At 33.9% G+C, this 15,701-nt stretch overlaps 1 protein-coding gene and 1 pseudogene across 2 annotated transcripts; both read right to left on the bottom strand.

The window, feature by feature from the left end:
• Positions 1-652: 652 nt before the first annotated feature.
• Positions 653-3,245, bottom strand: LOC120203140 (annotated as a pseudogene).
• Positions 3,246-5,953: 2,708 nt separating this feature from the next.
• On the bottom strand, positions 5,954-9,798 carry LOC120203153 (glucose-6-phosphate 1-dehydrogenase, chloroplastic-like). Of its 2 annotated transcripts, none has more exons than XM_039203497.1 (10): positions 9,420-9,798; positions 8,436-8,668; positions 8,235-8,329; positions 7,997-8,111; positions 7,493-7,698; positions 7,261-7,410; positions 7,052-7,172; positions 6,737-6,966; positions 6,428-6,628; positions 5,954-6,284 (listed from the first exon to the last, which is right to left on the bottom strand). In XM_039203497.1, exons 1-10 carry the CDS (start codon positions 9,592-9,594, stop codon positions 6,026-6,028), a joined length of 1,785 nt encoding a protein of 594 aa, XP_039059428.1. In that variant the 5' UTR covers positions 9,595-9,798; the 3' UTR covers positions 5,954-6,025. The 2 variants fall into 2 exon arrangements, with proteins under 2 accessions (XP_039059428.1, XP_039059430.1); XM_039203499.1 differs by having other exon boundaries at positions 8,436-8,662.
• Between the last annotated feature and the right edge of the window lie 5,903 nt (positions 9,799-15,701).

Below are 15,701 nucleotides of genomic sequence, written 5' to 3'. Positions count from 1 at the left end.
AATGTTTAATTGAGTCCTTAAAGTATTTGTGAATATAAATTAGGTCCTTTTAGAGTCCGGACGGTAATTAGCTTAGACGTTAAATGTGGGAACATATCTGACATGAAGTATATTTTTAAAAACTTGACATAACAAATGGCCCCTTAGCTTGGCAATTGTTCTCAAATCAGTACCTAAACTATTTTTTAAACCATTTTGATATCTAAACTTGATAATCCTTCTCGAAGTAGTACACATGACTAAAATTGCAATTGTTCTCAATGCTTTCTTTTAGCCTTCGGATTATCGATCACATATATAGCTGTTCATCTGTCACTTATTTTTTGGGGAAACTACACATTTAGTACATAAACTATCAATTTTAATCTGTTTTAGTATCTAAACTATGTTTTTTTTAATGACAAGTCTTTGTCAGAGAAATTAATGAACAAAATCTTATGAAATCATAAGTGTGACATTAGTCGGATAAAATTAAGTTGGTCGCTCTAATTATGACAGAATAATTTCGAGATGTTACTGAGCAAGACATACTTTTTATTTATAGACGATATTATTCGGTCCGGACAATCGAGTCGCCCAATCATTGTCTGTGCCCCTTCAGAATCCATCAGCTTAGGACACATTTCAATCATAAGCTAACACAGTTAATCTGTTGGCAATGTCTAAAACAAATGTATTTACAGTACTCTTAAAGAACATGAGGGGAAACATCTTTACATGGAAGCTTTACAAGCTAAAATGGCTATGTCTAAACACCAGATTCAACGATCTACACTTTGGAATTTGGCGTAATCCTACCGATTAATCCGAGCCGAATGCATCAGGAACACGACTTTATCAGTCCCAGGTTGTAAAGAAGCTTCTCCGACCGAGATTTGAACAGGGTTCCCAACGAGAATATACTACTCTTGCGGCGGAGAAGATTTGGAGTACGCTTTGTCCTTCACGTGAAGTGTGGTGAGGCCAATCTCTTTCCGAACCGCTTCGATCGTTTCACTTTTCACTGGATTTCCGGATGCATCGGTCACTTAAAATGTGTTTATGGCCTGGGAGCCCCTCGTTGTGACCTCTGCTCGTGTGACAGAAAGGCCGTTTTCTCTAAATATTCGAGTCACGTCCATAGAAGGCCGACCCTGTCGTCGCTACAAAGTTCCAATCTTATGCCCTGCACATCACAAACAACAAAGTGATATCAATACAAGCTAGCAAAATGAATAAAAAAAACTAGGAATGTGATTGAGATTTCCCCGTCGCCATACCTCGGAAGCTCGCCTCTTAATAGCAGCCTCCAAACAATGAATTACCCTCTGTCTCTCGGCTTCGGAACTAATAGGACAACCATCCATGTGCCTGATATAGTATTCCTATCAATGGATGAAATCGATTATAATCTAAAAACATATAAGAATCGCTAAGCTAATGAATTAACATAAAACATAATGAGGGAAAACCTGATAAGCCTCTGGTCCTTCTGCTATGACAGTCGCATGATATACGACAAAATGCATATCTGTTAACGTGCAAACCGTATCAAAGAGTAACTTAGGCCGATCAGGGCACCGCAAGTTCACGACAGTGTAACCTTTAGGCTCACAGTTTTCCACAGTTACTAGCGGTTTACTCCGTTCACCAGTTGATCCGATGTCGTCCATATCATAGTCACGATCAGCATACATCATCTGATGCAGCCTCCCTTCCTTGTGCATCGAGCCCACAGAAACAGCGGTGTTAGCACTCCTCTTATCTCCATCCCCTTTAAGGACATAGAGGAGAAGCTGCTTGATCTTCGTTAGTCTTTCAGGATTGTCGATCGACGATCCATTCATCTCATCGGCAATATATATAACTGATGGCATTCTTGAATTATGGGTCCATACTTCAGCAGCTACAATGTTACATTTAAGGTCAGTCAGAACAGAAAAATCTGCAATAGCAAGCCCGGGAGGTCTCTCCCTATCAATTCAATAACCGTCTGTTTTGAGGCGGCTTGAACACCCACAGATCTTGCCAAGGACCGGAAGCTGTACGCTCTCGGTCCCAGTTGCTGAAAACATGCCGAATTAATCATCGAATTATATGTAACTCACATGGCTCACTCATAACATGTAGCCAAACCATCATAGTACAGACATACGGCAAACATTGTATCTACTTGTTGAAATACAAAGTTCAGGATTATGATTATGGTAAAAGACTCGGCTCGGCTCGGTTTGAACTCGACAGAAGCATGCAACATTCGAATGGAACATAAAAACTCCTCGGCAATATCTATTACTGAAATTAGAGGAGTGGAGCATAAAAGGACTGCAACAAGGCTAATTGAGAATGGTATGTTGTTCGAGCTCTTCATTTTTCTTTAATTATTCGTGTTTGACATGCGAATAAGGCGTCGGATATGGTAACATATCCGACACTCCCATGACTCATCCGAATTCGAGTCCCTCACGTCTCGAATTTGGCCAAATATCCATAATTTGATGAATTTTTACAAGATAAAATTCTGGGTTTTTTTTTTTTTTTGCAGATTTACCTGCTGATTTTTCTCTGCAACATCAACTTCAGATAGCTTATTGCCATGTTGATCGGTGACATGAAACACTGCAAGCAAACAAACAAACCATTTTAAGGAGGGGAAAAACCCAAATCAGAACAAGAAAATCATGGAATTAACAACAAATTTCCACCAAAAAGAGTCCAAAAATTCAAGAGGAAGATACCATCCATGAACCACTCTCCATCTGAAGAAATGTAAGCTCGTCGAATCATAAGATCCAAATCGGTTAACACTTGAACCACCTCCAAAAGACTCCCTCTCTTATTAGCACTATCAACCTGCAAAAAGAACTCTGAAAATCCTCAACAAAATAGCCCCAGAAGAAAACAAACAAACAATCTCAATAAACTCCAACCGTTCTTCAACCTTTATCAAAGTTGCTTTCCTGCTCGCTGCATTATCAACCGTAACCCTGCAAAAAAAAAAAACAAACAACAACATATAAAATTCTCGAAATTTTCACCATTTTCAGGCCAATTAAACACAAAAAAAACACCCCAAGACCCCAAAAAACATATACCTCGGGGGGTTCATACGAATGACGAGCTTCTCGTACTCCTCATCCACAGTTAAAGGAGGAGACCAACAGTCCATTGACGATGATGATGGGATTATACGTATGAAAAGACGTATAGAAACAAACAGAGAAAAAGGTGGAGTACTGAGTTTGTTATATAATAAGGCTTTGGGATTTCTGAGTTTTGGTTTGTGAGGGGATCTGTGTGTATTTTGTAGGGTGGTGGCGGCTGGCTCTTGAATTGGACGAAGAGTTTGGAGCCACATAACAACTAATTTTATTTATTATTTATTTATCTTTTTTTTTTGTCTCCAAGTGACCTATTCGGAATGGATCGAGAGGATGTTTGAGTATACTTAAAAAATTTAAATTTTTATATAATTTATTTATCTTTTATTTTTTATCAATGATTTAATTTCGTATTCCTAGAATTTATTAAGTGATCTCAGTAGTAAAGGGGAACGTTGTCCTCTTCAAAGATCCCAAATTTGAGTAGTTACGTATGTATACAGAGACGGAGTCAGGATTAAAAATTAGGAGGGATAAAGTACTTAATTTCAAAATAATAAAGACTTATTATGTATTTAATCTAAAATTTTGAGGGGGCAAAAGTCTAATTTTACTTAAATTTAAACTGATAAGGACCTAAAATATTATTAAATCAAACTATATAGCTTCGTCCCTGTAAGTGCACGTTGTTAAGGCTATAAAAGATTATGAACATATATTACTTTGTAATCACTCTAAATTATTAAAAAATCGTACTCCTATACTCATAAGTATCTAATATAACTTCTTAAGTTCGTAACTTAGTATAAAAAGCCTCAACTCATCGGTTATCCCTACGACTATCATTATAATTGAAATCAAAATTAAATTATACACTTTTGATGGGGTCAAAATTAAAAAGGTTATTCGAAAATGGTATAGTAGGAGGGACCAAAAGTACAAATTTCCCATTTAGATAAAGAGTTAAGAGTTTTAAATAAAATGTTTAATATTAGAAAAGGTAAAAAAAAATTACAATTGTCCATTGATAAATGGAGTATCCCTCGACCTAACCATAAATTTATTAGACAAATTCAACGAGATAATGCTCTCAAAATCTTTATTTCACGAAATAAGGCAGTCCACAGATTAATTGCTCAAATGGGGTGATTTTCACAGTGTTGGCATAGGTCGCCATGCACGCCAGGCGACATGGCGACCTACGGCCAACTGTACAATTCACCATACTTCATCAATTAATCTTGAGAGAACGTTATTTCGTGAATTATTTATTTCCAAAGCATTATATCGTGAGTTTAGCCATTTATTAGACATACTAAGTTTGTGAGTGAAAAATTGAAAATAATTATATATTTTATTTAAAGAAATCAAATATATACATATATATATATATTCTTTTATAATGGGTTAATTACAACGTATGTCCTCAAATTATGGTTCTGTTTTGGTTCTCAAACTTAGAAATGTGTTATAGATTCTTAAACATAGCAGTATCGTATCGATTAGATCTTTTTATCATGTACATGATAACTTAGGTTTAATAGAAAATATATTTAAAATACTCAAGTTAAATTATAAATGTACATTAATGGAATGATACACTACAAATAATTGAGGACTCGATTAAAATATTTTAAAATTTTAAGCTTAATTTTATACCTAAACAATAGATTAAAACATTTTGTGAAATTAACTTTTCCTATTTTAATTTTGTATGGATATATATTTTGATTTTTAAACAAAGTAAGCCAACTATTTTATATTTTTACAATATATACAATAATTACTATTTCACCCATTCTTTATCCTTTGAAATTATCGTATATTTTTTATTTTTTAATATATTTTTATTGAAAATATGTTTTTGTTCTCTTAAAATTTTATAAGTTTAAGTTATGTAGACACTCATTTTTGTCCGGGGCTTATTTAGTATATATAATAATATAGTATAATTTTTGAAAATATTTTTGAAAAACATATAATATATAATTTTTAGAAAATGGTTTTTGAAAGCAATATAATATATATATTTTTAAAAAACGGTTTTGAAAAAAAAACTAAATATTAGGTATGATTTTGAAACAATTGAAAGTTTCGATACTAAAAAAGACCGAAACTAGTTTAGGTACTGAATACGTAGTTTATCCTAATTTTTATTATAATAATTTTGTGTGTGATTTTTTTTTCTTCTAAAATTTTTCACTTAAAATCTATACAATTTTATTTTAGAATTTTCATCGTTATTTTATTCAATAACGGGAATTAATAATATGCCAAAAGCCCCAAAAATATTTACCTGCTTAAGAGGCGAAAGCCGAGTGAGAGGCTCACCCAATTCTGACTCACTTCGGTCCATTAAAGCAAACATAATAGCTAAAGTTATATCTTTTAAGAAATAAATCGAGTTTGGCTCGGATTGAGTCAAGTTTTGTGAAGCAGAGATTTGAATTTAGGATAAAGAATTTTTAAAGTATTTTCGAGGAGTAGACTAGTAGGACATAGGCTCCGATGCTAGGTGATCCCTGAGACGTCTTAGGTACCAGACACTTAGGGCCTTTCTAGATGAAGATTATGATGCTAAGTGACTCGGGTTTTATCTAAGGTACCTTGAGTAGGTTGAGGGATGTGTCTCTCGAGATGCTAAATTTAGTGATCATTTTGTAATCATTTAAAAAGTTTAATAACCATTTTGTAATATTCAAAATTTACTGACTAAAAAATCATTGACCCATAATGTAGTTTACCCTTTAAAATATTATAGTAACTAAAATTTTCAACCAGCATCCCTACAAAAGTTATGAATGCAAAATCACATTTTAAATGAAGAAAGAAGGGGCAAAGGCAAATCCATCTCTTCGTTCATTATAATTGTTTTTACACAAACTTGCATGCAAAGCTTCTCTGTTCCGGTAAATCTAGGTTGACGGCGACGTCGGAATGCAGTCTTAGGCTGCTGACTGTTCTACGCCGAGATCGCCCCACCGAACATTGTATCTGGCTGCAAGATAATGAGCCCCTACAGGGCCACGGCTTCCGTATGGGTAGTATTCCGGTATAATCTTTTTCTCTTCGAGCTCCGCCAAAACGGGAGTGAAGAGTGACCAGGCTGCATCGAGCTCATCGCTTCGGATAAATAGCCTCCTCTCACCTTCGATCGCATCCAGCAGAAGCCTCTCGTACGCATCCGGGATCTCTTTCGAGTATCTACACGCAACAAGCCAATAAGCTCAGAACAGGCGGGAACTTCTATTGACGTCTTTCGACAGTAAAAGGGAAGCTACGTACGGCACTTTGTCCGTATAACTAACGTAAATATAACCGAAGAAACAGATAAATGGCTTGTTTACCTGTCAGCATAGTGAAGGTTTAGGTTACTGCGGTCCAATCTCATCCCAAGTCCAGGGACCTTGTTGTTGATCTTCAAATAAATAGCTTCATCTGGTTGCACTCGAATGACAAGCTCATTTGTAGCTTGATCGAGATCGGTTCCGAATTTCCGGTTATATAAATTGCCAGGCACATGCCTGAACTGTACCCTTATCTCTGCCCTGAAGGTGAAAGAAATATCAGCAACAAGCAACAATATTCAATAATCCGATGCTAGATGCTAGTTAGAACCTATTCGAATCGAGATTTTCTCTACCGATTCCGTTTACCTCTTATTGTGTAAAGCTTTTCCGGCTTTCATAAGAAAAGGCACCCCATCCCATCTCGCATTGTCTATGAACAAGGCAGCTGCCGCGAATGTAGGGGTCAAGCTATCTTTCGGCACGGTATTGTCGTCCGTGTACGCGGGGTAAGTAACTCCTCCTTTAGTATGGCTCTTGTACTGGCCTATAACTACATCTTCGAGTCGCAACGGTCTCATTGACCGCAACACCTTCACCTGGAACCCGGTAAGCGATTCAGTCAATACATTAAGACCTCCAAGATCATACAATTACCTCTGTAGATAGTTCGCATAAGTTTACCTTTTCGTTTCTTATATCCTCCGCATCCAAACTTACGGGAGTTTCCATAGCAAAGAGAGCGAGTATTTGAAGAAGATGATTCTGCATTATGTCTCTAATTATTCCATAATGGTCAAAATACCTGGAAAAATGACAACGGAAGCAAAAAAAAGTCTCGTGTTTCGTCGTTTTAGCTAAATAGTAAAAACCGTAAAAAGATGGAAGTTTACCCTCCACGTCCTTCGGTTCCGAAATCTTCAGAAAATATCAATTGTACACTTCTAATAAACTGCCTCGACCACAATGGTTCGAAAATAAGATTGGAGAACCGAAGAACCGATAGATTTTCCACAAGTTCCTTTCCTAGATAGTGATCTATCCTGTAGAAAGAGTATCGATCGGATCAGATTGCGGTTCAAATTCTCTGCACATCAAGCCCGAATGAAGGCAGGAAAATTGTACCTGAATATCTGGTCCTCATTTAGGTACTGTTTTAGCGCTTTTGTTAGTGCGGCAGAAGATTCTGAATCTCGACCGAAAGGTTTCTCAACAATGACCCTGGTCCAACCAATACCAGATGAAGCTGCCGTGCTTGCACATTTTACGGCATCGATAAAAATGTTTGGAGGGATAGAGAGATAAAAGAGGCGATTAGAAACCCTCCCGCCCTGCACGAGCAGTTTATCGTCACCAAAAAGAACTGAATTTTCACATTATGAGAAGAACGGCTAAAATAATTCATTTCACCAAAACGAAAACGAATAATAAGGTGCGTGCTGAATCCCCTATGGTACTAGATTTTGAAGAACACTTGCACGTAAAATACCATTGCATGGCCCATAACTAAAAAACGGTCGAAACTCGAAAAACCTCAATATCCACAAATACATTCAATTGTAAAGAGATTATAAACAGCAAGTCGGCATTAGCTCACTATTCCCGTTAACCGGATCAAAAATTCATTACCTCATGCTCCTTGAGCTTCTTGTCCAACTGTGCAAAATTTTCCCCGGAATCATACTGACCAGAGTGGTAGAAACATCTTTTAAGAAATTCGTCCATCTTTTCACCGCAGTTCTCCCTGGATTTACATATCACACCCATTAATAAGTTCAATAACCAATTAAAAGAAACAAACAATGAAATCTGCAATCGGATGCCTATGAACTTGAAGTTGCAAACAAAAGATAGGAAAACAGTTCACCTTTTATCGATCCTACAAGTAAGGGTCTTGCTCACCATATTCCTTAGTTCTGCATCAGTCATCTTACTCCTCGCATATCCATAGATGGTAAAGTGCTGCAACAAAATTAACCCCACAATTTTTCGAGCACAAATTAAGTTACATCAATCTCCGGCTCAAAGTTTCAAGTAGTTTAGAAGACGATACTAATAAGACACAGACCTCAGGAAGACAGCCTTCATAATAAAGTGCAAAAAGTGCAGGGAATATCTTCTTTTTCGCAAGATCCCCGGAAGCTCCGACCACCGTGATACTGACAGTCGACTCATTTTCATTGATATCAAAACCTGCTTTTTCATCCCATTCCTTTGAAGATGTAACTGACAACAAGTCGCCTTTTGATTTCTCCATAGGGGTTTCTTTTGCCACGGGTGACACTTTCGTTGCCACTGCACCTAAGCATGTAAACAATATCATATACATACATACATACATACATACATACATACATACATATATATTATGGTTAAGCATGTAACATCTAGCATTAAATCTAAACTAGCAAATTGAAAATCAACAATACATGGAAGTTCATAACTATGCTAGTGTAAGAAAAACGACAAAATAAGTTGGATTCAAGCTAAATGATAGTCAAGTTAAGACTTTTCCTCAATCCCAAACAGAAAATTGCAGATTCCCCAGAATTTTGCATGCATCCAAAAGAAGAAAACAACAAACAAATTGAAAATCAGAAACACACACAAGCATGGGACTAAAACTTATAAGCTAATAACTTTGCTCATGTAAAAGAAAACAACACAACTAAATCAGCAAAATATTGTGGTTCAAGAAAATTGATAGTCAAGTTAAGACTTTCCCTCAAACAAACAAAAAATGCAGATTCCCCAGAATTTTGCATGCATTCAAAAAGAAGAAAACAACCAACAAATTGAAAACCAACAACACACACAAGCATGGGACTTAAACTTATAAATCAATAACTTTCCTCGTGCAACAGAAAACAACACAACTAAATCAGCAACATATTGTGATTCAAGCTAATTGATATTCAAGTTAAAACTTTTCCTCAATCCCAAACAGAAAAATGCAGATTTCCCAGATTTTTTTTGTGCATTCAAAAGAAGAAAACAACTAACCAATTGAAAGTGCATCAAAACTAAAATAACCCAGATTTTAGAATCTAACCATCTTGCATGAGGACAACATTTTGATGGGAATTTCCGGTTGATTGAACAAAGACCTTAGCTTTAGCTGGAACAGAAACTCTGGGAGAAGCAGAGAAAATAAAGCTTTGGTTCCGGCCTCCATTTATTGATGAAGAATATGAAGGAGGGCAATGCATTGAAGAAAAAGCTGCCATCTCTCTCTCTCTCTCTCTCTCTCTCTCTCTCTCTCTCTCGGGTATAGCCTCTGAATTTGTTCTAATTTTGTTTTTGAGTAAAGAAAAACTAGAATTAAAGTGGAAAATAACGAGAATTTATGTTAAGAGCTTAGGCGGCTTCGGAAACACCGAGGGGTAATAAAACACTTTGAGATCTCCGAAAGGGTACTTTGTGCTTTCCCTACGGATTCTCAGTTGTGTGAAGAGAGAGGACACGTATGTATTTGTCTTCTCTTTTAATTTTGGTGGTTGTTGGGTTAATTACAATTTGTTTATTCCATAATAAAATTAAGGTTTTAACTACATCATTAGTCACTAAACTTTAGTCATGTTTTCACTTTAGCCACTTTAATGTAGAAAGTTGTAAGGTACTAATATATATATGAATTAATTTTTTTGTCACTGAATCGATAAATCATTAACGAATCCTCTAATTTTTGTGTGTATAAAACCTTAGTCTTTAATCATCGTCGTTGTTTGATCACCGCTCGTTATTGTTTGTTTGTAACATAACAAGTACCAAAATATTTCTTTTTTTATTTTGAGTTTATTTTTCTCGAAATCAATTTGAAATAGATAAAAATCTAGTTTCGACATTCTATTATCTCGATCTCTATCATTGATTGTTTGATAAGATTTATTTTGAGATATAATTTTCTTCGCAAATAAATACTTCTCATCGTTAAGATTTTAAGATGAATATCCCTAACCTCGAAAATCGTTTATTTTGTGTCGAATTTTTATGAGTTTTAAAAAATATTATAGGAAAAATCTAAATCTCTATAATAAAAAACTAATCTCATATTGTTTGCGTTATATATTTTTTAGATTGAGTCTCTGTTAACATTATTTATTAAACCAGTGTTTGAAAGCAACGACGACGTTGATAGACATTATTAAAAAATAATTTTATTATATCACAGTTAATATGTTAACGTCAAGCTCGGGCAATCATCAATTTTTCAATAAAAAAAATATAAATTTATAACTTTTAATAATCGAATTATTTAACAAAATAATAGCCTATAATTACGGGTGTACTTTACCCTTGTTTTATCTTGTTAATATTACTTAATTGGTCAAGTCCAAGTATTATTTCTTTTGGGCTGCAAATACTCTAGCTACCAAATGGGCCTTTACCACTTTGTAATATTAAACTAACATTTTTTAAAGAGAAAAATAAAGAATTTATAGCTAATTTAAAGGATAGATTTTGAGTTTAAATATTTTTTAAATTCTTGTGTTTTCTTATGTTCAATCATTTTATATTCCTGATCGATGGCATAATTTGGTGATAGAGTTTGGGGTCAACTTAAAACTTTAAAAATCTAGAGGTTTAAATTAAAAATTTTGAAGGGTTCAATTTATATTTTTTTCAAAAACATATTGGGGTTTAATGAGAGGTTTAATGAGAATTTTTAAAAGTTACGAGGGGTTTAACTAAAAACATTCAAAAAATTTAAAGCTTAATCTAAATTCTTAAAAATTTTATAGGGTCAAATTATTTTTTTTAAATTTAAGAGATAAAATTATAATCTATCAATTTTTTTGGGGGAGGCCGTGACCCCCACATGTCCCCCCCGTTTAGTTCCACCTATGTTCCTGATGTTTGATCTTAACTCCGTTCTTACATATTAGACTCTAATAATTTCAAAATCTAAGTCAAGTTGGATCCTAAATAGTGAAAACACTCTCACATTGTATATATTCTTATTTCACAAAGACTTAAAACTAATACCAACCGGAAATTATCGATTTATATATCGAAAGAATGTCTTAAGTCTCGATCCAGATTAATCAACCAACAGATCGAGTATTACACGAATACCCACTAAAATGGTGGTCCATTCGAAGAGCTCAAACATTTGGTACCAAAAGGAGACGCCATGGGAATCTATCTTTTTCAGGCCATATGGATTGTCTTAGTTGCTAAGGAAGGAATTTCAACCATCCAATAGTCAAGAGGGAAACACAAAAACAAGTGGAAACTCTCAGATTGTAAAGCCAATGCATGCAGTATATGCTGAGCCAATACCGCCTTCCATAAAGCTATCTTATTCCATCTTCCATTTATATTATTCCGGGACGGAGTCAGAATTTTATTTTGACAGAGATAAAATATATATTTTTTAAATTAACGGAACGATTTTATAATTATCTCATAAATATTTAAATTTTATATAAAAAAATCAAAACTCCTCCCGCTCCCTTAATAGTTCCGTCCTTGATTATTCTTCTTAATTTAATCGATTAATCCAATTTAATTATGATAATTTTGTATTCTCTTAGCTTTACATACCACCCGCAAAAGCATACTTTGAAGCTTCCTTGATGACCTCCTAAAAGGCATGCAAATGTTAACATAGTGTACTTAAATTATTAAATATAGACAAAAGAGTTACATTTGCTCGTGTAGTAGACTCAATTTATCATTTTCGTCCTTATCGTATTTTCGTATTAATTTAGCCCTCCAAGTTACTCAATTGCATCATTCTATACCCTACCCCTAATTTAAAATCCTGAATTATAAAGTATAGACCCTAAACCATATCCCCTAAACCTTTAAGCCCTAAATAATTTATAATTTAGGATTTTATGTTAGAGGTGGGGTATAGAATGATGCAATTGAACAATTTGAATGATTAAATTGATGTGAAAATACATGTTGACAAAAATAATAAATTAAGATTATTACAAGGATAAAAGTAACCCTCGAGCCTTAAATATATAATATCAATTGATATTAATCGCTATATTTAATAATTTTTTAATCAATTGATATTACATATTATATCACTAATTCATTGAACCTGCTTTATACAACAAAATGTGTATTGAAATAATTAAGAAATCAAAGCAAGCTGCAAAGGGATGAGGTCTAGTATTGCCAAGTGAGATATTTGTGTATATATGATATATTATTTAAAAGTAGGCGACGCCCACCGAACCATAAAATCCAGCAGCTTCACTCGGAGAAAATTAAAATAATGAATCACCTTCTTAAACATTTTAATTTTTTTAATATTTTTTTTATTAAAAATTAATTTTCCGTCTTCCTTAAAAATTTATGAAGGGCAAGACAGCGCGGATTCTCGTTCTTCCATCCCCATACCTATATAATATTTTTATATTCATCACCTACTCACCATTCATGACGGGTAAAATATTTAAATTCATATACGTCCACGCAAATACATTCTCAAATTCATTCACACACCCACTGTCCAATTGGATACCCATCACTCATCTTGTACCCACCCATACCCACCCGACAGCAACCTCACAAATTATATAAACGACGATCTTCAATTTTAAAAATATTTATACCTTAACATTTGGTTAAATTACAAGTTATGTCTTATAAAATCTTAAGATTTATACAATAATCTCTGAAATTATATATAAAATCATAATGGTAAAAAATGTATATGGTGAATAGTTAGTGGGCGGGTGGATGTGGGGCGGATAATGTCTCAAACCCATCACCTACCTACTACCCACAATGGGTATGACTTTTTATATCCACACCCGCCCACTACCCCATTAAATTTATACTGCAATTATGCAATTGCAAGAGTTGATTAATTAACCTAAAATGCATTTTATTGTATTTCATGTTTTTATGCTAGATAAAATTATTCATAGATTTTACGTGAAAAATTTAAAAAATTTCAAGAAAAAGAGATAAAATTAACTATGATAATCGTAAAATATAAGAAAGATCACAAATCAACCCTAAATATGTCACAATACGTACAAAATCCTTACTAGTGAGCATGAACATAGGACTCTAAACAAACCAAACGTTTAACGAATCATTCTCAAATCGTTCGGCGAAAAATTTGTTTATGTTCGTTTATTTATTAAACGAACAAACATGAATAATATTTTATATATGTTTAATAAAATAAACGAACATGAACAAAGAGCTCGTTCGTTCAATTACGTTCGTGAATGTTTGGTAATCCGTTCGTTTATGTTCGTCTATATCTAACTCAATCCCCAAACTTTTTTGAAATATTAAGACATAATAAATTTTAACTTTAACCCATTAATATTTTGAAACTCAATTAATTTTAAACTCAAATAAAAAAAATACTCAAATCAATTAAAGAAAATATAAATTCAAAAGTTATTTGGAAAGAAAAAAACTCGTGTCGAATATAAACCTAGTTAATTGTATGTTCGTTCGTTTGTGTTCGTTTATCATTTTAACGAACGAACATGAACGAGCACGAACAAACTAAATTTTTAATGAATGAACACGAAAAAAAAATTCCATTCGTTTATTCGATTAAAGTTAAATAAAAGAACATGACCACCATCCGTGTTCGTTTACGAGGCTATATATGAACTCTTTACCGACCTTGGCCTACCATTTTCATAAAGTAACCTTCTCATGAAAAAAAAAAAGCAATTTAAAAAGGAAGTGTAGAATCTCATGAATGTCACAAAATTATTCTTCTCCCTTTATTCCTCCCCCACTATATATCAACTTAATGTTGTCACCTTGTTGAATGTTGAGTTCTCTTATGCAAACCCTACAATATTCTCTGCAGAATCTTTAGATACAAGAAACTGCAATGAAGAAGACGAAGAAAACCCAGATTTCCATTCACAACAGTACCCTTCATCTGCTCGCCGGAATTTTATTCACTTGCAGTTTATTCTTCTTCTCCGATATCCCTTCTCCATGTTCATCTATGAAGCAGTTTCTTTCAATCTACCTCCCTTGCATCTGGTCTTCATTTTCCAACCCTAAGTGCTTGTTTATAGTGGTTAATGTCATCGTCATCTTCCTCGTCGGTGAATCCGGGGTCGTCGGTTCGAACAAATCTCCTGCGGACGGCGACGTTTACGACGAATACGTCGAACGGAGTCGATTTCGGGTCCGGGGAACCGAAGCCGGCTCGAACGAAGATAAGAAGATGGATTGTGAAGAGGAAGTGATTAGATGCGAGTTCGAGTCGGCGGAGGAAGGGACGAGTGAAAATATTGCAGAAGAGGAAGATGAACAAGTGGTTGAATTGCCTGCTGAGGAGCTTAATAAAAGAGTTGAAGAGTTCATTGCTAGGGTTAATAAAACAAAGGTTGATGGAAGCTCAGTTATTGGTGTGTTGTAAGGCATAATTATTGTTAAAAATTTAAATCTATTTATTAAAATAACCTAAATTATATATTAACTTGATATAATATGAATTCATCCATAGCGAGTTATTTGAGATCGATTCGATCAAAGTTCTATAAATATTCAACTTGAATAAATTTAAACTCAAGCTCGACTCAAGTTCTAAGCGAGCCGAAACGAATTATTTGATACTCGATTTGAAAAGCTCGTGAGCAGCTCGAAAATATAATATATAAAGATTTTATTTTTTTTAAAAATAAATTATTAATAATATTAACGTTGATTTTTTTAAATTCAGTACAAAATTTTTGTGTATCTAAGGTTCAGATTCGAGTTTGAGTTTAGGCTTCAATCGAGTTAAGTTTAATTTTTTTTTCATTTCAAGCTTTTACGAACTTCAGTTCATGATTTCGAGTTCGAGTCAAGCTTAAAAATTTTAGACTCGCGAGTTTTCGGATCGAGTCGAACTCATCAATACTTGAACTCGATTCGGCTAAAATTACAGCCCTACTCATCCGTCCCAATATATTTATTAACATATCTGTTATATGATCATTTTGTATACCATATTTAAGATTTTGATTAGATATTTTTAGAACATGATAGATTATATCAAAATTTTTTTGTTAAAATTTTGAGGTTAAATCGAAGTCAATTTATATTTATGTTATGTGCCAAATTAAATTTATATTATAATTGAAATCGGGTCAAGATCAAGCGGAGAATTTTAATTTTGGGTCGAGATTAGAGCTAGGGATAGTCATAAGTCAAGTCGGATTTTTTACCCACTCGAACATGATCCAAATATTACATTTCTTCACCCATCAAAAAATCAAATTTGGAGAAATTTCACCTTACTTAAATTGAGAGAAATATTATAACAATTATCTCTTAATATATAAATGTTAGTTATTTTATTACTTCATTTTTCATTTTTCATTTTAATTCGAAAAGATGA

The sequence above is a fragment of the Hibiscus syriacus genome, unplaced genomic scaffold (assembly GCF_006381635.1).
Source record: "Hibiscus syriacus cultivar Baekdansim isolate YM2019G1 unplaced genomic scaffold, ASM638163v2 tig00009055_pilon, whole genome shotgun sequence".
NCBI classification, from domain to species: domain Eukaryota; kingdom Viridiplantae; phylum Streptophyta; class Magnoliopsida; order Malvales; family Malvaceae; genus Hibiscus; species Hibiscus syriacus.
The sequence above is the reverse complement of the archived record's forward strand: the minus strand, read 5'-3'. Positions and strand labels throughout refer to the sequence as shown.